This window comes from Mus musculus, chromosome 10 (assembly GCF_000001635.26).
Source record: "Mus musculus strain C57BL/6J chromosome 10, GRCm38.p6 C57BL/6J".
NCBI lineage: Eukaryota > Metazoa > Chordata > Mammalia > Rodentia > Muridae > Mus > Mus musculus.
Genome location: NC_000076.6, coordinates 53,008,527 through 53,032,830, shown reverse-complemented (window position 1 = coordinate 53,032,830; position 24,304 = coordinate 53,008,527). Strand labels below are relative to the sequence as shown.

Sequence of the window (24,304 nt, the reverse complement as noted above, 5' to 3'; positions counted from 1 at the left end):
CATTTGAGTGAAGTGGGTGGATTTACTGATGCGCTAAAACCAAGAGTGGTCATTCACATTGCCCTTCTCAATAGCTAGAAATATAACTTTCCTTCTCTAAGTTTATTACTTAAAGAGTTAAGAGGTTCAGTACAGTTTAGCATCTATCACGTCTGTGATGCTGAGTACGATAAAAAGAAATCCATTTCTGCACTTATTCAAACACTGGGAATTTATTCGTTGTTTATTGTCTATGAGCTGTGCACATCCCACCTTCAAAGACCTTATGTACTCAAAAGGAAGAGGAAATGAACAACAACTATCATATGTAGTAGAAAGGGAGTACTGCCATAAGAAAAGTGATGAAGTCCAGATTGGATCAAATGCACTGGCCATTACCAAGATAAGGGGAAAGAAGGGAGCTCTTGTGGTACCTAGATGATTATTCCAGCAACCCTAGTCAATGAATGTATAAGCTTCCTTCCACAGGTTGGACTGAATAGTCTTGTGGACTATCCAGATGCAGATATGGTTAGAGGATAGTGGTGGAGATACAGGGTGAAGAAGTTTCTGTCTGCTCATCTGATGAATGGGGTTATAACACAATTAAAAGCTCTGGAAAAGTTCTTTGACTGAGATGCCATCTATTGAAGTTTCTGTTGTTTCAAACACAGGACTGAGACATTTCACCTAAGAAATCTAAAAGATCTAGAACATCCCTTTGGGGTTAAGAAATATATCTGTCTTTAAAAGCCTTGACTTTCGATATATTGAAAATGTTTCTTGGATAGTTATTAAATTTCTACAAACCTCAATTCGGTACTGATAGAAACATCAAGGTTAACCAAGAAGTTATAGTATTAGAAGCATACTTCATAAGCATAAACTCAAGCCCATATGTCCAGATTCAAATGTGTATAGGTGTGCTTTTTCTGGGTTCCACATAGATAGACATTCAAGTTAGCTCCAAATAAAAAGCACAGTGACTTTCTCTCATGTATAATAACCGTGAACCCCACTGACTCTCTTGGATGCTTTGTTGCTGTAGCTGTCTATCAACCCATGGCAGACTCATGTCTGATTAGTAGTTGTATCCTCTAGGTCAAGCTGGGGCTTTTTTAATCAGTGAAGGAATATTTATTCCTGTAGCTTCAGCTGTAACTTTCAAAGAAGGTACAGATTGGCTGGCCTTTCCCTGTATCTGATGCTCTCTAATTCATTGCTCACTAAAAATTCAGAAAGTGTGGCCCCAGAATGCCTAAGGACTAATGAAAAGGATGAGGTACACTGAGGTTCTCATACACATTGCTTGCCTTTCGTGATTTGTCTCCGGGTTGGTACCTCACTGCACCCCAGGGAGCTGCTATTAATTCTGCCTTGCTCATATCAGGAAGGAAAACAATCAGGCGGAAGGTATTTTTCTAGCTTTTTCTCAAAAGATAGAAAAAGCTGTGGAATATGCTCAGTGAGAAAAGTGGTGGTGGTCGTGGTGGTGGTGGGGAATTGCATCAGAGATACAGGTCTGTGGGCAGGGTCAGCACAAGTACTGGAAATGACTCTGACATGAGTTTATTTTAACTGCCAAGCTCTCAGGTTTGAAGAGACCCTTTCTTTGTATTTCACGACAGCGCTAGTTTAATCTGCTTGCTTTTTAGTACCAAGCGGCTGAGAAAGATGAATTATCTTTGGGCAAGAAGTCATAAAGCCGGTATTTCTACTGCAATGGTTCATATAGCAGAGTTGTAAAAATAGCATAGCAGTTAAATGTACCCAAATGTCATTGCTAATCTGTCTCAAAGTCAAAACTACCTATTCATTCTTTACAAGTCAAGAGATAAAAACCCAGGACTGTGTCTTTAGAATAAAAATTCTTATAAATCTCGTGTGATGGTGTCACTATCTCTCCTTTTACTTTGAGATAACGGAAGCAGTAGGATTTCTTCCGTTCAGTGTGCTATTTTATTATAATTTTCCCACATGGAAGACCTTTTTTAAAAACCACTGTTAACTTTCTTTATCTTTCAATTATAGCAGCAATGTTTAAAAAAATTTCCCAAATGTTCCACATTATTGGTCATTAGAGAAATACAAATTAAAAAGTGCAATAAAACATTACTGTATACCTTTCCGGATGGTAAAATTAGAAAAAAATGATAACACCACATGCTGGGTCAAATAGAAGTGAGACTACTCATCTACTGGTGATGGGAATGGGTAGTGGTACAGCCAGACCCTCTGGGAATTAATTTTACAGTTCTAAATCTACATAGGCACTGATTGTACAACCAAGAAACAGGAGTTTTAAGCATTTATCCTAGAGGAGTGAATATTTTTGGTGATACAAAGAAAACACAGGAATGTTTATCATAGCTTTTGTTGTTCAGTTTTAAAAGCTGAAAACCACACAAATTTTCTTCACTTAAACAAACTCATATATCCATATCATGGACTAATAACACACAAAACTAAATAAAAGCAAGCAAGCAAGCAAGCAAGCAAGCAAGCAAGCAAGCAAGCAAGACTATTACAGGTCAAATACTGTGTGATCCTATCTTATGTTTCTGCAGATAATATATACAAATGGAGAACAAATTAGTAATTCCTGGCTGATGGGGGAGGGCTAGCTAGGATCAATGTGATCTCAGAGGAGTAGTTTAGAGAATTATTTAGTGGTGAGCAGACTGATCCATATTCTGATATGTTTGTGGTTACATAAACATGTGTATAAGATCCTTCTGTCTGTTTCTCTTTCTGTCCCCTTCTGCACACACTGTGTGTGCATATGTGTGTGTGTGTGTGTGTGTGTGTGTGTGCATGCGCAACACATATAAGTTAATGTAAATTTTAAAATGCAGTACTTTCTTTAGCCTAGATAATAACAATGTCAATATCCTGGATTTGACATTATGTTAAGTCATAGAAAATGTCACCATCAGGAAAGCTGTATGTAGTGTTCAAAGGATGCTATATGCTTCTGAAATTTTCTTCATATTTATAATCATTTAAGAATATGTTCACTTTCCCTTCAAGGCTCTATATAACAATTGTGACATTTAACCATAGGATTTGTGGACAAGCAGAAAGATAGGAATTGAGCAAGAAGTCACGCTCTCTGTCCTTTTTTCTACATATGTTTTGAAGAAGATAAGAAAACCAGAGTTTGTTCAGAAGCTTCCAGAGTGCTCTGGTATCTACCAGAGGGAGTTGCCAGCTTCCTCCTCTCACTGAAAACCCACAACAAATGTAGACCTAATGTCTTCTTTCTCAGCTTCCATTCCTTTGTGAAAATCTACAGCTAGAAGTCATTCTTTACATCACAACTAATGTCATCTTTGAACTTCAAAACTGTCCCATGTTAGTGTCAATTTAACACATTTGGTGGCTTCCTTCTGCTGTCAGCCTGAAGAGGTGAACCCTTCATATGGCCACCGAACTCTGCCTTCTCCTCCATCTGCCCCTGGAAAGTGTTCTTCCCATTCCTTGTTTGACCACAGGCACCTTGTCCTTGATACTGTCTCCTTACCTTATGGCCTAGAACATGGTGCCCTTTTTGCTGGACCCTGTTCCCTTTCAACTCATATTCTACTGTTACATCACAGTTCCATGCTTGATTTTTAGAAGAATCTTCCCTAATTCATTTCAGTCAGAACATTTTTACAAATGTTCCAATAGAACCATGTTAATTTCGAGTTTGGACTGCCTCTGGGGACAGTGTTCTCGGGGAGGCGTGACTTTTGTCTCCTTTCAGGAGGTTAAAGAGGGGGTGAAGGGTGCTTGTGGGAAGGGGGAGTCAGGGCTGAAGCCAATTGATCTCACCCAGAAATCTCTGGAGGGAGGCAAGAGTTAATTTTTGAGGGATGGAAAGGGTGAGGTTGAGGGGACATATTGACGTAAGGGAAAGCTCTGTTTTTAAAAATGCAATGGGAGGAATAAGTTGGATTTTGTGAGGGGCTATTTTGAATCCTAGGGCAGATAGGGAGGGTATTGGCTGGTCCTTAAGTTGGGAGGGGGAGGTGGAAGAGTCTCCCCAAACTAAAATATCATCCATGTAATGGTATGTATTGAGTCCTTTGTCTAAATAGGGTTTCAATGCAGTGGCTACAGCCTCGTGACAAATGGTTGGACTGTTAGCCATTCCCTGCGGGAGAGCAGTCCATTCATATTGTGAGGCTGGGCCATAGTTGTTAATGGGGGTGGGGGGTGTTACGAAGAATGCAAAGCATTCACAGTCTCGGAGTGAAGAGGGATGGGGGAAAAAAACCACTCTTTTTTGTCTATTGCTAACTGGGGAACATTGGCAGGGATGGCTGAGATGTGGGGTAGCCCTCTTTGTGGGGAGCCCCAGACTCACATGGCTTTGTTAATTGCCCTCAGATCTTGTATTTATCTCCATCCCCTTGAGCTCCTTTTTATAGCAAACACAAGGGTATTCTATGGACTGACTTGCGTTTTGCTGGGGGAGAAATGCTGCTTTTATGTTAATGAATCTGAGCTGGTAGAATAAGATATGAAAATTCTCAAAGAACTCTGGGGGAACCTCTGGGCATGCTATACTCCTAACACCCCTACCCCTTGGTACTCTAACCCCTTGGTAGGCTAGGTTCTTCTCCTCCTTGGCCCCATTTTAGCCATTGGGGCCTTGCTTCTCTTGGCACCCTGTCTCATTCAGTTTCTAAAACAGCAGATGAGTATCATTGCAAAAATCACTACCAATCAGGTCTTGGTTCAGTATCAAGGTGTTCCTGACCTAGGAGACAGTTATTCTGGTGACACCTCTCCTTTATAAAAAGAAAAGGGGGATTTGTGGGGCAGTGAGTTACACATAGACAGCCTGGTCTCCAGTTGAACATAGGTCTTGAACCCCGAGAGACTCAATGGGTGGTGATTTCCACCTACGTGGGATGGAAGGTGTTCAGACCCCTGGCTCCTGTTGAAGTTACCGATCCCACAGTTCCCACAGGAGAGGTGTGTGTCTATCAGTCATGTAGAAACAACACCAAGCCTTCCCACATGCAAATAAGGTTTCCCCCAAACTCTCAGTCCAAGCCAATGAGAGGTACCTGCTGTCGAACCCTGAATCACCCCAAAACTGTAATAAATCCTATCCAGGGAATTAAAAGTGTAGGAGAACTACTCTGTCATCTAAGTCTTTTGTTCCAACACTTGGGAAGAGATCTTCTCTCCCAAAGAGCCACTTGAGGTCCTGCCACACTCCTCACTGGATAGTCCGCTTCTCATTGGCTCAGCCTGACCTGACTCAGTGCAGAGCAGCTTGGAGTTACCAAGGGACCTGGAAGGCAAGGTAGAGACTTCCTCTCCCTGCCTGCACTCGCTTCCCTTCGCTCGAACCCTCGCACCAGGCCTAGCCAGAGATCTCTGTGGAAAACCTCTGGTACCCAGGCCCACACTTTTCATTTGTGTTCAAGCCTTCATAGATGTTCCAGAAGTCTCTAAATTTATGTAGGAAACTGTTGGGAATTTCTGTGCCCCAAAATGCTAGAGATTGATACAATTTAATTAACCTCTTTAACGATATTGATTATCCAGTATGCGTTGGATTTCAACTAGGAGCTAGAAGACCAAAGATGGAAAAAAAATTGTTTGCAGTGAAAGATCTTGAGTTCAGTGAGTTAGAGATACATGCGTTTATTCTTAGGAAAGAAACTGTGAAAATGGAGCAGGAGCAAAGTATGATGGGAGCATAAGAGCCAGTGGAATCCTTCTCACAGTGGGGCTCATAGAACTGAGGTAGGAGATAACTAACTTAGATATAAGGGCTTTGCAGCTGGTCCTCCTGCATCCATCTGTCTCACTCACAATATGTGACAGAGATATAATTGGGTGAGACTGATCCAGTCCTCACTTGGATGGAGTGTTATCCTACTAAACTGTTAGTAGCAAGCTAGCTAAGAAGCATTTGTCTCTCTATAGTAAACCGATGAAAGAAATCTCATTGCTTATTAATTCAAGGAGTCCACATATAAGCCAATTTGTTCTTAATATTCCAATATTTCCTTGGCTACTTGCATGGTCCAATCAGAGTAGACTTATAGGCTTTTGCTCGTTAGTTATGGGCCCATGCTTTATTTGTTTATTTGTTTGTTTATTTGTCTATTTATTTGTCTTTCACTGGTCATGAGTTAAGAAGCATATGGCTCTGATTTGTGATGAGAGATCTACCTTATAACTCCAACAAGGGCCTGCAGTAGGATGAGACAGAAGGGTCAGAAAAGGGAGAGATAGATGCCATCATTAAGACATTTGACCAGCTGTGCTGAAGACTGCTCCTTCTCTAAATGCTCTATATAAGACCCCAAATAGTTCTTTACCATTAAAGATAGGTTGTTTTTTTCAGTTTCAATTAATATATGATTTGAAAGCATCTTGAATGTAGAAAGGGTTTTAAAATGAGAAACATATCAATAGCTAGAAGATCAAGGGAGAAATATTTCTCAAGTAATAGAAAAGGCTTGGCCAGAGTTATTTAAAAACTGTTTCTCTCTTCCTCTCTCTCTTCCTCTCTCTCTCTCTTCCCCTCTCTCTCTCTCCCTCTCCTTCCCTGACCCACTCTGTGTCTTCTGTAAGATGTGTTTAAAGAAGTTTTTAAATGTGGGGCAGCTGCACTGGAAGACATCCTATTCTTATACCTGATTTCTAACTGTTAAAGACTAGACAAAGAAAAGACCTTGCTTCCAGCTGAAGAAGCTAATGAAAAGTGGGACTCAGAAAACTAAATATACTGAATACCCAATTGTCACATTTGCAGAAAATGTTGCTAATGATGTTTGTTTCCATGATTTAAAAAAATAATTATCATTGAAAACAGATAAAAGATTTTTAAAATGAAATTTACAATAAAGTACCCATTTCAAAAACCTATTTTATTTATATTCACTATGTACATTGTTAGTGTAACTAGGATGTATCTAAAGGTTTTTCAATTTTAAAGCCACAATGATCACTGTTGAAGGAAAGACAAGTGCTTAATTATTCTCCAGTTAGAGCTTGTAACTCTCTTGTGTGTTTTCTTAGTTTGCTGATATTTTTAAAAAATCAGAGAAAATGTAAATGGGAAATCTTACAACCATATTAGATGCATATATTTCTAAAGGCTAATTTATGTATGATTTATAAATTATTCTAACAAGTCACAGTTCCTGCTTTAAAGATGCCTAAAATCTTACCAAGAATATAGGATGTGAGCATGTTCAAATATATCTTAACTGAAAGTAGTATATATCGTGCTTGGGGCATCTTGGAAATTGTTTTTCTATAGATGAAATGGTAAGAAGGAAAATGTGGAAATAGGACATTCAATTTCCAGATGCAGCAGCTCTTACACCTGGATAAAAGGAAGGTCCTGAAAGAGCAAAGATGCCATATGAATGATTTTATAAAGGGCAGTGCTAGAGAATGCATACAGGAACTCTGGGTCTTCTCCATCTGGACATTAACTTCCAATGTCAACCCAAAAGCCACAGGATTTTAAAGGCTAATTTCAGAGGGCCTGTTCAGGTCTTCTCTACTGGTTCACTTCTTGATGCAGTATGCATCTTCACTGGAATTCACAAATGCTCTCAGAATGCAAGATGTGTGTGGAAATGGGCTGGGCCCAGGGGTCAGATATTTCAGACAGCATGAATGCTTGCTTTGCAACCAGGATAACCTGGAGTTGATTCCCAGCATCCTTGGGCTTGCTGGTCAGTCAGCATAGTCTGAGCAAGTTAAGGTCAAAATAAAAGTAGGTGGTGCCTGAGGAATGACACCCAAGGTGGTCCCCAGACCTCCACATTCAGCATGTGGACCTGCATGTGTTCACACACAGGTATCGGGAATAAATACAAACTGCATGTGGGCATCATCCAGAAAAATGTGTCCTACTTTTATCTTAAGCTATCTACTATAGTTTGTACATTTATGTCATCCAAAACTTATGTAAATGTTTAATTGCTGTTGCAAGAGTATGTAGAGATCAAGGGTCATTAAGAGGTAATTAGGCCACCAGTGCTCTACCATCACTGGTGAGATCAAAGACATTATCCAGTGTGGGGGGAGAGGAGGTGACCTATCTCCCACTCGTGCTTGTCTTCACTCATTGATACTGAATTTCTCAGTCTCTAGTACAGCAATCTAATCATTCTGTACTCATATGTTCTCATTTTCCATTATTCTATCATAGCAACAAAAGTAGACCAAGAAATCATCTTTGAAATTCTTATGAAAATTAGGAATGTGACTTAATAGAAAAGGGGAACAAGGTTTAGGTCACTTCTCATCCCAGTCTGCGGTGTCCATATCAACTCAGGTATTTGTGTATTTGTATATTTGTGTATTCACTTAAACCATTGTAGCTGCAAGACAAACTAAAAGAATGACCAACATCAAATCTCAGCTCATGCTTTTTGGTGAATGTTTTGCTTTTGTGATGAAATTTTGGAACAGCTGTGAAATCAATAATATTTCTACACAAAGAAAAATGAGGGTAAAACAAATGCAATCAAACTGATTGGAGTAGCAAGGAAAATGAGTATCCAGTAATTATAAAAACTAGATTAAGCTGGTATTTGTATTTGTGCATATGCATCCATGTATGTATATGTGTGAAGAAATGGGAGAGAAAGAGACATAAACAAAGTTGTTATCTTCATACCTAGCATATTCTGAGAATTTCATTTTTATCCATTTATGGAAAAACCATTTCCCTTCAGATTTAATAGTCAATGCATTTTAAAAAGCTAAAAGATTATTAAGCAGCTTGCTTATTTAATCAAAGTCTATTAACATTCTAAAAAAAGTTAAGATGTGATGAAATCAGATTTATTTTTATACTTATTAATAATTCTCCTGCTGACACAAGATTATTTGGCAGCATTCAAATCCATGAATTATTTTTTGCATTGTAAATGATTATTTTGGTATATTTAGAACAAAGAGGAAAAAGCTGTCTAATTATACCTGATTTAGGAAAAATTAATGACAGATAAATGAAGTTTAATTTTTTAAATGATCTACCTCAATACTCAGCTATACCATTCAGGAATATACCAAAAGGACACTGCATCCTACAACTACACTTGCTGAACTATGTTCATTGTGTTTTTTATTCATAATAGCCAGAAACTAGAAGCAACTTAGATGTACCTCAGTAGAAGAATAGATAAAGAAAATGTAGTAATGTACACAATGAAGTATTACACAACTGTTTTTCAAAATGGCATAATGAAATTCGTAGTCAGATGGATGGAACTAGAAAAAATAATCTTGAGTGGGGTAACCCAGACCCAGAAAGACAAATATGGTATGTACTCACTTAGAAGTAGATACGAGCTGTTAAGTAAATGATAATCAAGCTACAGTCCATATACACAGAGAAGTTAGGTAAAGAGAAGGGTTCTACAGAGACACATAGATCTCCTTTGGAAGAGGACGTAGAATAGATTCCGCTAGTGCACAGAAAGTATCAGGTGTGGGAGATGGATAGATGGGGAGAGGATGGAGAGAGTGACTGGAACTGGGAGCATTTGGATGGGGGTTGTGGGAACCTAGTGGGATGGAAACTTCCTGCAATCCATGAAGGTGAATCTCCTGAGATCTCCTAGTAATGGGAGATACAGAGTCTGAACTGGCCATTTGTAGCTAGAAAAGGCTTCCAGTCAAGGGACTGTTGAGATTTTAGCTAAAGAGGTCCCTAAATAACCCAGGCTGATGCTAGAACAACAGGTTGCTCTCTGAAGACTGACAGCTGGACCCATTGCCAAGGACAACATCCATACAGCTTATTGAAAATGGAGAAGTCAAGCTGGTGCTGTCTTGGAGCCTTTACCCCATGTTCTAGCTTCTTTGATGTGGGAAGGCAGCCTGCAGGGTACAGAAAGAGAAACCCAGACATCAGCAGAGCCACAAAAACCTTCTACCTACAATGTGTCCAGCCTGCAAGATATGCTGAGGCATTGGTGATGCAGAACTCGTGGGAGTGATCAATGTCTGGTTTAATTTGAGGCCCACCCACAAAAGAGAGCTCATGCCCTCAGATACCTAGATGTCCAGTAACTGGAAACTGGATAGCTCAGAGACCTAGGGTACAACCAAACACAACTGAAATAAAAATCAATGAAATAATTCATAAAGATATTCTGCTATACTTGTACATCTGTGCTGTGTCTAGTCATCATCAGAGAGGTTTCCTCTTGGAGAAGATGGTAGCATGCAGAGACCCACAACCAGACATCATGCAGAGAGTTCAAATTGAAGGTTTCCATTGGTACCCTTCTCTCAGGATTCAAGGAACCCTAGGAAGTTGGGAGGAAAGACTGCAGAAATCAGAGTGGTCAATGACATGAGAACTGGCCCAGTGCATCAATCAAGCAGGGCTTGTATGGGTTCAGTGAGTTGGAAAAGACGCAAAGAGCCTACATGGGTTTGCACAAGGTTCTCTGAGTACCTCTTATGGATATTCGTTTGGTAATTTTTGTGGGACTCCTAACAGTGAAAGCAAGTATATTTCTGAATCTTTGGGCCGTTTTTGAAACTTTCTTTTTTCTATTGGGTTGCCTTGTCCAATCTTGATACGGGTGTTTTCTTATTGACTAGATAAAGGCCTTGACTTTCATATATATTTTTTTTTTTTTGGCTGTTGGCACTTGGAGACTTGCTCTATTTTGAAGAAGTAGATCTGGAGGATGGAGGGTGTGGGGAAGAGCTAGGAGGAGTGGAGGGAGGGGAAACTGTGGATGGGATGTATTGTGTGAGAGAAGAATATATTTTCAACAAAAAAGTAAAATTAAAAAAGAAAAGGGAAACCTGTTGTGTAGTATACAGATTTCTAAGAAATTAAACTCAAAGTGGGCTATATGCAGAAATTTGAGAGGACCCTTCATTACCTGGACACTGGTCAGAGTTGTGTACTGGTAAGCCTTGACCACCAGGTAATTAGCTTCCAAGTCTATGAGTCCAAGGATCATATACTTCCACCATCTTCGTCGTAAAATTGCCAGGAGGTTTTCTTCTCCTATACAAAGAAAAAAATGGCTGAAGTTCTTGACATATAACATATTACATAGTTAGATCTCTAAAATATTGTTGCATTATGTACCTACACATGCATTTTTTTACCACATACTTACCCAATAATTTAGTGGGTTCATCTATCAAAGAACCCACATTTATGCATTACTTAGGAAATAGTCTTTATGGTCACTTTTAGTGCTCCAAATTAGCTTCTACGCCAGATACACTGGATAGATCATTGCTTACCATGGGATATATTTTTTTACAGATATATGAAAGAATAATTTAATTGTTTCATTAGAAAAGTGAAAAAATGAATGCAAAAGGTTGCATTGCACAAAAAACTCAAAGCATGATGAATTTCAAAAGTCTGCTAAAACACAGACAAAAAAGAGCAGATATTGGAATAGCTTTGTGTGTGGCAGTAGGTCTGTACTAAGGCTCCAAGATGGCATCCAGAAGATTCTTTTGCTTGACTATCTATGTGTAATCTAGAGATGTGTGAGTGATGTAGATAGAAAGCTTTAGGATGGAGAAGACCACCACCTGACCCTTGTCTCTGTGCTGCCAACAATTGCATCACCTTGTCTTATATTCAGAGCACCTGAGCAGACTTTAGATATCTTCATTCTTATTGTCATATCTATTCCAGATTGAAATAAATCTTATTCATCAAAGTAGCCTGGTTATGATTACACACAGTTCTTTGAGTCCATCTCAGAAGTCTTCACAAACAATGTTGAATATTCAGATCAATATTCAGAATATTCAGACGCCCCGAGTGAATAATAATGATATATGTGAAATAACTTATTATATATAATAAATTATTTCAAAATATAGATGTTTAAAACAAGAAACCTTTTATTGTGCTATAGTTTTAAGGGGGTAAGAATCTAGATGCAACTTAGCCAGGCAAACTCTTAGCTAGGGTGAGGTCTCATCTGAATGGCTGAAGAGGAGGGGGCTTCTTAACAAGGGAGCTCCCTCCTTTGGCTGTTGGAAGCTTCCCCACAGGGGACTTTTCAGGGTGCTGTCTCAAAGCCACAGTGGTGAGCTTTCTTCCATAAATGGAAAGGGAGATTATGTTTCATATAACCTCACCCCCAAAGTGGCATTTCTACCCTATTCAATTCACTAGAAACCTAAGTCTAGCCTCACCTAAGGAGGATGAACTTATTAAGTATGTAAATACCAGGTTCCAGGAGCATTGGAGACTCTATTTGAGGTTGCCTGCCACTGGCTTAATCTGTTACTGATGCCTATCTTCCTTTGAGACAGACACGGACATTTGAAGACCTCATTTTTTTTTTTTTTATGAGTGGTCTTTCCAAATTCATATAGACTCTGAACACTAAGCTTTCAGGTTATCAGAGGCTGCAAGAGTATAATATATATGTATATGTATAATATATATGCATATATATATATATATATATATATATATATATATATGAAAGGTACCTTGATCTTTGCCACACTTCTAACAGTGGAAGCTTTTATCATGCTAAAACTCTGTCTTAATGAGCCATATATTTTAACTTATTGCCTCAATTCATTTAATTTTTATTATCCATCTATCTATCTATCTATCTATCTATCTATCTATCTATCTATCTATCTATCAATCTATTTGCCTACCCCTGTTCCCAACCATCCAATATACAGTTGCTTCTCTTTAGTTCTTTCAGGGCACTGAGACTTCCTAGAAATTGCTTCTTTGGGAATGGGTGGGTAGGGAAGTGGGGGGAAGGGTATGGGGGACTTTTAGGATAGCATTGGAAATGTAATTGAGGAAAATACATAATAAAAAAAATTTTAAAAAAAGAAATTGCTTCTTCACTGTATTGAGGGTTTGGTGGTGGTAGCATTAAACCCTCACTCACATATATATCTATCATACTTAACCTACTGATATATAGTCAGTTAAATGTTTTGAAATGATTGAAACAAAAAACAGAGAAAAGTGTGAAGTGCTAGCTATCTGAAGATGTCAAGAGGCTGCTGTGGAATGTGAATTACTCTACTGATTTTGCAATTGAGTCTACAGTCAGAGGATGTGATCCCAGGGTTGGTCCTCATAGCAGTAATCTGTCCAATGCCCTTGCACAGCACTTCCAGCTTCTTGTCTACACATTGTATAAACCCACATTTACGTCAAGATTGATTTTGTAACCAGTGACTCTCCATTGACTGAATAGGCCTATCATCTGTGGAGCTTAAAAAACAAAAAACAAAACCAAAAATCCAACATCTTAGAAAATTTAATTGGTGTTTGGCAAGCAAGGGGTGGTCACTATACTAATATTAAACTCTGGCACTTACAGTTTATTAATGGCCATTCCTAGAGTAACTAGTGCTAAGAATGTCAAAAACATACAGCTGGAGCATGGAAAAGTTTCTTTGGATCAGAGAATGGTCATTCTCTGTTGTCTGATTCTTTTTAAGTGCTGCTCCCTCTTCTTGGGTACTTGTGGTAGTTTGAATGAGATTGGTCCCCATAAGCTCATATATTTACATGCCAGCTGATGAGATATTGGGAATAATTAGATGTGGCTTTGCTGGAGGATGTATGTCACTATGGTTGGGCATTGAGGCTTTAGAAGCCCATATCAGGCCCAATGTCTTTCTCTTTTACTCTGCTACCTGTGGATCATGATATTAAGAAGTTCTTAGTTACTGCCCAAGACCATGCCTGCCTGCAAGCTGCTATGCCATTTGTTATAATTATAATGATGAAAATCAATTAATCCTTTGAAACTGTAAGAAAACATCCAATTAAATACTTCCTTTGATAAGAGTTGCTTTAGTCACAGTGCCTCTATTTAGCAATAGAACAGTGAGTAGGATAGAAGTTGTATTAGGGAGTAGTTTATTGCTGTGACAAACCTGACCATATTGCTTGTTGGTAGAATGTGGACTTTGGATCTTTGGATTATAAGCAGCCTTAGTTGGCCATACAAGTAGGAACATGAGCAGTGGTGTGGAGGACAACATGGGGACACAGATCAAGATGTTTCAGAGAGGAAAAATATTAGTAAGTGGCCAAGAGACTGTTTTTATGATATTTTGGCAAAGAATGTGGCCTCTTTCTGCCCTTGTCCTAAAAAGTTGCCAGAGGCTAAGTTGAAGAATGTTGAATTAGTGGTGTTGGAAACGGAGATTTCAAGGCATCCTAGTATTGACTGTGCATGTGGCTATTAGTGATCACTCTTATGAATATCTATAATGGAAAACAAACAAAAAACAAACAAAATTAAGCAGGGCAAAAAGAAATACAAAATGCAAGTTTGAAGGGAAAAGGAACACCAGAAAATATAATCTTGGGAAGCAAGTCCAGTGCACAAGAAGACAAAAAGTTTAAAGAAATTGTTGCATTCAAAGTGAAACAAAGAGAGTGGACAAGACCCCACCCAGCTAAGCTTTCAACTTGTGAACAGGAATTAAAGGAAAGCTTAAGCAGCCATACAACCATCAACAACAGAAAGCTGATGCAAATGTAATTTAACAGCAGAAATTGGCAACTTTGGCCAGATAATTCTGGCTTTAGAGTCAAAAGATACAAAAGAAGTAGAGGGCCTATAGAATCTTCCTCTTCAGTTAAAAAATAAAAGCTGCTGAGGCCAAGCATGTGGCAGAGGAGCCATTGCATGGAAGCAGAGAGAGACCATTGCCTAAAGCTCTGAAGGTAAAGCCTGGATTGATTATATTTGAGACCCCAAGCTATTGGAAATGCCAGAGTTGTGGGATAACTGTCAAGGAAAGCTGCAGACAAGGTGGCGTACCATCCTAAGAGGAAGAAGTGTGTTGGTCTCAACAAAGCTAAAAGGAGTTGGAGATCCTAAGAGTGCTTTTGACATGGACATGGAAATGCAGAGTTTGAAGTTTTCCCCACTGCTTTTTGGTTTTGATTTGGTTCAGTATTTCTTCATTATGCTTTCTTTCCTCCACTTTGGAATGGTAATGTATATCCTATGCCATTGCATTTTGGAAGTATGTAATTTGCTTTTTATTTTATTGGGATACAGTTAAGAAATTGCCTTGAGTCTCAGAAGAGACTTTGGGCTTTTGAAACTGTCTTAGGACTAGAAGACCATGGTGACTTCTGAAGTTGATTTAAATGCATTTTCCAATATTTTAGGCTATAAACCTATAGGGGGCTGGAATGCAGTGGTTTGAATGAGACTGGTCCCATTGGCTAATATATTTGCATGTTAGTGAAGGATTAGGAGATGTGGCCTTGTTGGAGAATATATGTCATTATATAGAGAAAGGGGATTTATTAGAATGACTTAACAGGCTGTGGTCAGGATAACACAGCAATGGCTGACCCTGAATGAAAGGTCCAGGAATCCAGTAGTTGTTTAATCTACAGGGCTGGTTGTCTCAGCTGGTCTTTAGTGGTTTCAAATGTCCATACTAGCCTGATATGCTTGACTTCTCTCTCCCAGCCCCCAACCCCTTTGCCTGTGCTGTACATTAGGGTGCAAAGCTCTCAGCTACTGCCCTAGCACCACATTGCATGGACTAAACCTCTGTTTTGGTTAAAACCCAAATGAATAATAACACCTGTGATAAAAATTTTCATAATTAATAATTAATAAACATTCAAAGCAGAAAGATACACCTCTAATCTGGATATTTGAGGTCGCAAAATAAACCTTTAATTCAAGTCTCTTGAGGCAGAAAGGCCTAACTTTAATCTGAACTACACCTCCTACTGGCAGCGCATATGAAGAACCTGAAAAAAGGAAGCTCTCTCTCCTCTTCCCTCTCCCTCTCCCTCTCCCTCTCCCTCTCCCTCTCCCTCTCCCTCTCCCTCTCCCTCTCCCTCTCCCTCTCCCTCTCCCTCTCCCTCTCCCTCTCCCTCTCCCTCTCCCTCTCCCTCTCCCTCTCCCTCTCCCTCTCCCTCTCCCTCTCCCTCTCCCTCTCCCTCTCCCTCTCCCTCTCCCTCTCCCCCCACCTCTCTGCCTGCTTGCTCTCATTCTCACTATCAAGTGCTTTCTTTCACTGGCATTACAGCTACCCCTTTCAGGATTCCAGCATGTACTAAAGACCAGCTGAGACAACCAGCCTTGTAGATTAAACAACTACTGGATTCCTGGATCTCCCATTCAGAGACAGCCATTGCTGTCTTAGCTTGACCACAGCCTGTAAGTCGTTCTAATAAATCCTCTTTATCTATATAGATAGATTCATCATAGAAGTATTATATAAAGTATTACTCTACAGAACCCTAACTAATACACCCTCTGATACTATAAGCAAGTCTCCAAATCAATAGTTTCTTTTATAAGAGTTGCCTGGGTCACAGTGCCTCTTCAGAACAATAGATCACTAAGTACTGTTCCTCCAGTCTCCAATGACCCAGAAAATACTTCTTTTTTTAAAAATAATTTTTTATTAGATATTTTCTTCATTTACATTTCAAATGCTATTCCGAAAGTCCTCTATACACTCCCCCTGCCCTGCTCCCCAAACCACCCACTCCTGCTTCCTGGCCCAGGCATTTCCCTGTACTGTGGCATATAATCTTTGCAAGACCAAGGGCCTCTCCTCCCAATGATGGCTGACTAGGCCATCTTCTGCTGCATTCTGCTACTCACTGGGTTGGGACTCCCTGATATGTGCTCTGTTCATAACTGCTCCAGCCACATACAGAACTTATCTTTACTTATCTTTATTACTCATTAGGTTTTCAGTGTGTACAAATTGATGTTATCTTGGTCTTTATCTCCAGCCCCCAACATTCCTTGACAAGTAGTCAATAAATAATATATAAATAAAATTTACATTTAGTAATCCCAGAAAGGGTAAATAACACCAAAATTGAGGTGGTTAAAATATATCTATTACAAATATTCTTGTTCCTTCAACAGCAATAGTTTTCTAGTTAAGAGTATGACATTGACAAAATTAATTTGGTGAGTATTTGACACATAGTACACAATAGAGGCCATAAAATTGTTAATGGTGTATTTAACCTCAAAGCAGCAATTCTAAAGTCACAGGTCATTCTCCCTGCTATTTTAAAAGATGAACAATTGCCAAATTTAGAGGCTACAAGTCACATCTCAATATCTATTACTAGAAAATAGGATTATAGTGATGTTACTTATCCCAGTAACCAATAGTACATACAAGTCATTCATTATATGGGTTCAGGTGAATGATATGTTTCCTTGCTAGTTTGCTGATAACAGTTTCAAGGAAATACACAGTATAGATGTTTCATTTGATGTTCCGCAAACATTCAGCAGACTTGATAATTACCCAAGATGGACAGAGACCGTTTTATTTTTGACGGATTAAAAAAAAAGTAAGCCTTAAAAAACAGCTCTTGAAGATTTATCTACCTGTCTTACAGTGCTGCACAATAGACCATTAAAACCTTAAAGTAATGGCTATGTATTCTTGGAGCCCCTGTGTTAAAGGTCCCTCCAAAGCTCATGAAACAGAGCCATCCATGGTAATATAATGCTCTTGTAATTGATGAATGTGAGTGCTTTAAAATCTCTGGATTTCATTGTTATGAAGTGTAAAGGGTAATGAAGCCTATGAGCATTGAGCAGAATCTTTGGAACCACATTTGGGTATTTAAATGTTTCCTATTTGTTATTGTTTTGTTATCTGCATGATTAAATACATATGAAAATGTTGGATATGACAGTATTATTACATTCTTTACCTTAATTTAAAAAACTAATGTTTTGTGGTATTTGCTTCAGATCTGTTTTTGAGAAGGTTTTACAGATGAAGTTGAAATCCACCCTCTGCCCCAGACAAATTCTATTTCAAAGCAGCAATTGCATGGGATTTTCTTGAACATTGCTGAGTTTGGAATGTTTTAAGGTTCTACATGTGAAAACTCAACAAGTGTCACAAGGGAAGGTAGTCTTATAAAACTACAGTCTTTCAATGTTTTTACTTAGCTTAAATTTAGGAAAAACAGGAGATGGCTTGGAACTGTGTTCCTAAGCATTTTCATTAGCCTTTCTTTCAACTCAAAATATCATTTACACTTGTGTAAAATTCTGAATCCATACGAGATGCAACCCAACGAATTCCCCAGACTTGGATTAAAAGTATCTCTGTCTCTGTCTCTGTCTCTGTCTCTGTATCTCTCTCTCTCTCTCTCTCTCTCTCTCTCTCTCTCTCTCTCTCTCACACACACACACACACACACACACAAAACCACACACACACCTCACTCCTTGTGACACTTGAAATATTTTTTCTGCTTAGAAAAAGTGTCTTGTGGTTTGTCCCTGAAGTTGCTATCCTCATGAAAATACCACTTATAATATGAAATCCTGCTTACTAGCTAAAATCTTTAATGGTTGGTTTACCAGGGATGAGTTGGGGGTAAATGTTTTGATTTGAAATTATCCAGAGCAATCATAATGAAACTCTGTATTAATATAAATCTGTCAATTTTCCTGGGGTGAGCATGCTGAGAAGAAAATGTATTTGTCCTTTTTAATGACAAGACTATTTTCCTTTTCTTCATCTCGTTTTGTGAAAAGTGCCCCATTTGCCTTCTGGACCTATCCTGTAATTGGCTCTGATGTCTTTCGACATTAGGCAGATGAATCTGTCAGTTTTGTGAATTTTGTTTTGAACAAAGAGCTATGTCGCAACTAATGACACACGATGCAAGGGGAAAGAGGCTAAAGCAGGCTTGCCTCTGGATGTCTGCCACGTGCTTCAAAGGACAACATGACAGGAGGTACCAGCCTGAACTCTTGAGGGCTGACCTTGAGCTCTGCCACTCGAGCATCTGTCATGGTGGACACATAGGTTAGCCCCAATGTGGGAAATTAACAGGATCAAGTGTCAGTGTGCCAGATGCCTAGCAAAGTGGCAAGCTGGCTGGACTGTTCTTCCTATGCACCCTCCCATCTACCACCTCAGATATCCACCAAGGCCATGTCTGTTAACTGTCATTTATTTTCCACTGAATACAATTGTCAGGTACGAGGCCAACAGCACCATGTGTTCTTCCTCTTGTTTGCCTGATGCTTCAAAGTCTGGGTTAAAAGCATGAAGTCAGAGACCTCTATGAAAACAGTGGCTGCCACTTACCAGACAGTGTCACCTTGGGAAACTGTGCTCATTTATAAAATGAGGCAAATAGCACTTACTTGAAATGTTTCTATAAGTGGGAGGAAGTGCATATAAAGTATACAGTTTCCAGTAAATACTGGATAAGTGATGGCTTTCCCTGTGAGGAAGATATTTTCAGATCAGAAAACTGGAGTTACAAGAAGTTAGTTTTTCCAAGGTCTGTTTCAATCTTTTTTTAAAAAAATTTATTATTATAAACATTTACTTCTCCAAGAATGGTGCTTTTTTTTTCTACAAGGAAAACACATGAAACAAGTCAGAGGTGCTTCACATTATTTTTTTCCTGAACATAAGTTCAGAAAAAGTCATGTAAGCAATGCAATAATAGTATATTTTCTCTCCCCCTCTCCTCTCTCTTTTATGTGTATTTCCAACTAAAAATATTGAGGAAAGTATTTATAGAATTAACATTTTTTTTTCTTATATCAGCCTATGGCAATAAGTACCATAACACTGAAATTATCATCTTCAAACACATTTTTCATTAAAAGAAACAATGGCCTTTGGAGAAACAGCTGCTTACAGATAGGGGTAAGGAAATGCAATACACAGGCTGAGCCTAGAATATCTTGTCACTTTGTCACACACAAAAGAAAGGGAGCATTCCAAGACTACAATGTTTTATCAAACTATTCGGGGACTAATCTGTAGGAACTTTCAGCTGGAAATGATAAAGTTTGCAAAAAATGTATGAAATTTGATAAATTCATGTTTGTTTGTTTTTTATGAATTACAAAACCACCAGGAACCACAACAACAACTATCCAAGAGATACTAACAATGTCATTTAAACCAAGTCATAATTTTAAAAATTGGTAAACAGAGTGAAAACCTCAAGTCCCCTACCCTTTTCTTCTCATGACTCTGTGGGAGTTCCACCAATGAGTAACTAACACTAGATGAGAGATTTTATGATAATATTCTATGGTTTATGATTATATTGTACCTAAGAAATAAATAAAGTAGTGATTATTAGAACATAAAAGCTTGATACGTCCTTATGAATAAGTGGAAATAAGCCCTGATGCTAGTAGTAGCGAGAAAGAAATAATAACACATCGTGTCTCTTGTTTCTTGGCAAGAACAAAACACCACCTACATGCTGCTGTATGCATCTCTAAGTCTGAACAAGTCTCTTCACTTAAGCATCACTTCAGAAGGTATGGGTTAGAGGGACATGTTAAGACATATTAAGAAGATTCAATCAGCAAAATCTAGATTGCAAGCATGTCATAACCTTTCTGCTTTGTGTTTGCTCTGTTGAATATTAAGTGTGAGCTTGTTAGAAATGCAAAACCTCACTCCTACCCAAATGGAGTGGTTGCAATATGTGTCTTTGCTCAAACCCCCAAGACTATTTAGAAGGGATTGGTCATATTAGCCAAGAGTTTTCAGCATTGCATTAGAATAAAAGTGGAATTTTTAGGTTGAGAGAACATAAGGAAAATACCAATCACCTGACACATATGGCCATTGTTTGCATCCCAATCTGAATAAACTAAAACGTATATATTTGTGAAACAACAGAAAACTTGAACCCTCACAGGTAATTGGGGGTGTATTGATTTTTTCAGTGTAATTATGACATTATTGTAATGTTTTTAACTTATTGTCTTTTAGAAATACACACTGAAACAGTTATAGATGGAATGTATGTACCCTGAAACTCTTCTCATAGGAAAAGGAGTGGTGAGGGTAATGGTAAAATTAGTTTGGGCATCAGTTGAATTTGTAGCCGTTGAAATGTTGCTGGTGGTGTTCAATATAGCGTTCCTTTCCTTTTCTATTGGTGTCAATTTTCATAATAAGAAACTTAAAAAATAAAAGTATGCCATTATGAAGAGAGGCTCTTGCCAATAGTAGACACAGGCTGGGACATAGGAGTATCAACAGTAGCTTTATCTTGATGTTTGTAGACCTCACTCTTCCTTACTGTGGCCTTGAATTGCAGAAGTTATTATACATTTTTTAACAGCTAGAAAACACAGGGCTTCGAATTGCACTCTATACATGCCCTTGTTTTAGTCTTGGAGGTCAGGAGGAATATTTGACAACTCTACTGGCACAGACTCTTAATAGCTAAGAACCTCTTGTTCATTCCCTGCCTCCGTGCGTGCGTGCGTGCGTGCATGTGTATGTGTGTGTAGCTTGCTCTTATATGATGGGAAATAGTGTCCTGTCTTGCACCTTCCTTTATAGAAAGTGCCTGTCTACATGTGGGCTACAAATATTTTTATAAGGAATTCTTTGTGCAATGAGTTTCTATAGAAAGTTACCAGAGATTCAAAATACTTCTAGAGTATGTATTGCCCTTTAAGCAGCTAGCCCTGCTATCTGGAGACAGGATGCTAGAAAGAAGCAGTTGAACAAGGTGGTACCCAGCTTGGTGATAAGAGATTCAATGGTTCAAAATGCAAATGTCTATAATGATAGAGGAAATGATATCAATAAGTAAGCTAGTATCCCAAGAAAAGTCTTTTGCATCCTGCAGAAAGCACATTGCAGGCATAGACATCCCAGGATGCAGACAGTACAATGATGTTACAAGATATATTACAAGCCCTGATCATACATGCAGGCACAAATGCAGGAGTTAACAATGATGAAATATTTTGGCAGCAAGAACAACAACAACAAAAAAAGCAAGACAATTTAAACTTATTCATAATATTAAAGAACCCGTCGCCTATAAAATTGTTTAAATTTTTGTACACTTCATTACATCATATTTTTGTCATTTTTCTTCTCCCCAGTTTTGTCTAGTCTGCTCTTTAAATTTGGGTGCTATTACAACTTCCAATTTCTGGGCTCCATCTCAGACATGTCTGGGCTGGGACTCAAGAGCATGGAATACTTTGGAAAGACTCTTGGAGACTATGAGGTTACTTGTGTTTGATTACATTTTGGCAGTATGGTTTAAACTAATAAATAATCTGGACATGTTTCTCTCTCAGACATTTTCTCTAGAGTTTGCTAATTGTTGGCTGGTAATTGAAAGCTACTAACAAGGTAGCAGTTAGTATAGGAAACTGTGTCACCCCTGTTCTAAGGTGATTGGAATCCCAAGGTGTGTTGGGGGCTTGAGGCTATCCACACAGGCATGAGGACCTTCCCTCCAGTCCCCCCATTCTTGGAGAAATTTCCTCACTTTGAACCATAATAAGCCTTTCTATAAATTTTCTTTCTTTTTTTTTTATTACGTATTTTCTTCAATTACATTTCCAATGCTATCCCAAAAGTCCCCCACCCCCTCCCCCCCACTCCCCTACCCACCCATTCCCATTTTTTGGCCCTGGCGTTCCCCTGTACTGGGGCATATAAAGTTTGCCTAACCAATGGGCCTCTCTTTCCAATAAATTTTCATAGTCCCATGTATTGGCCTATTTATTTGGAATCCCTGTCTTGTATTTTAAAAAATGTTTCAGTGTGTTACTCCTGTAATGATTAGTAGCAAAATTAGTAAACAGGGGAAAGTCCCTGTTTTATATCCTTTCCTGTTACACCCTTGTAGAAATACATCATTTTCGGTTTAACAAATGTTTAGTGATTTGATTACAAACAAATAGTGAGATATATACCATACAGGCAAATCTCATGGAAGCTAAAACTCCATTTCTGTTAGTTTCTAATATATTTTTTTACATCAAGAAATTGTGGGACATTTTAACTCCCCCAATCATTTATTTATTATTGTCACTATGACATTGATTCAGCTTATATATTGCCAATGTTTGTCTGTTGAAAGTTGATGATGAGCCATGTTAAAATTCATAGAATAAAAGACATTCCCAAAAGTCCTTCTTGCAATATAAAGTTTTTAAATCCTAAAATAAAACACAACAAAATTACTAACAATGCTTATTAATTGCCATTCTTAAAACGATGAGGTTTTTTTCTCAGATACGTGCCCATTGATAAGATGGAAATCTTTATAAATTGAAAATAAGCATCTGTTAGTAGTCCCTGATACATTACAATGGTTTGCAAGTTAGCATATCCAGGTTCTATTAACAGCCCACCTATGGTTCCTAGACTCAGGGTTAGCATGGACAGTAACTGGTATGAGATGAAGTTTTGGGAAGCAAAATATACTTCAATGTGTCCCCAGATGTTTTTGGTTATTCAACAGCTTTTAAAATGATGTTACATTTGTCCATGTATCTCTTTGGACATAGAAAATGATTGGGAGCTTATATGTCAGTGAAAAGAAAGCCTTTTAGAGTCCCATTAGTAGTCAAAACATGATGAAAGGAAGATTCACGGTCTAAAATTAGGATTTTTAATATGTAGTCAGGAGACAGTTCACAGTATTATCTACAGTAATTCCACAGTCTCTTCACATATCTTACATCTTAGGTCTAATTCAAAGATCTAACTTAAAGGACACACACAGAGAGACACAGACACACAGACACACAGACAGACAGACAGACAGACAGACACACACACAATTACCCAATCCAGGCTATTTTTAGATTTGCCTTCAAAGATAGGGGAAAATATGGCTGCTGCTGCAGGGTGATAGGATTCATCTATCTGAGAAATGACATCTAGCTGTGACATTGATACCTCCTTAGCAGTACATTTAACCTGGCTAGATTTAGTACTATGACATTAAGAGGGTTTCACACCTCTTGTCTGGTGAACCATACCTACCACCACCTAGAGTAGCTTCTCTCTTCATGTTGCTTTACTATTTTCTGCAGAGAAAGTATGAATTATCCATGGTCTGGTACAACTGGGTCTAAATCCCCCAAAGCACTTTCTTCAGAATAAAGTTTGGGCCATCTGTCCAGTCTGTGGCTCTGCCATCTGTGCCATGCCATGTGCCCTTGAATCTCTAACCTAAGCAGAGAAAAAATTAGACTGTCCTTTTGATGTTTCTGTGATGTCTCAAGTATGTGGCTGGAAGTGGCAAGCCAACTGGTAGATAAATAATATATCAAGAAAGTTACATTTCCAGGGGAGGAAATTACTTAACTGACCTTGTAGCATCCTATTAGAGTTTAAATTAAGGCTTGTGGGGTTGCTGCTGCTGTATTTTTAAACCTGAGGTCAGAGGGGAAAGAAGCAGAAGGATAAAGTGTCAGCAAGGAGGAATTCAAAGGTTGCGTGTAGACGAACAATGCTCTTTTTCAAGATTATTGTTTTTCTCTATGACAAAGTACACGTAATGCTAAAGTTATTATCT

The 24,304-nt window shown here is 38.5% G+C and overlaps 1 protein-coding gene across 1 annotated transcript in view; it reads right to left on the bottom strand.

Moving 5' to 3' along the window:
* Nucleotides 1-24,304, bottom strand: part of Slc35f1 (solute carrier family 35, member F1) — a 421,122-nt gene that overhangs the window by 78,792 nt on the left and 318,026 nt on the right. Inside the window, exon 3 of the mRNA NM_178675.4 lies at nt 10,860-10,987. Coding sequence (NP_848790.2) covers nt 10,860-10,987 — 128 coding nt within the window. The remainder of the gene's footprint in view (nt 1-10,859; nt 10,988-24,304) is intronic.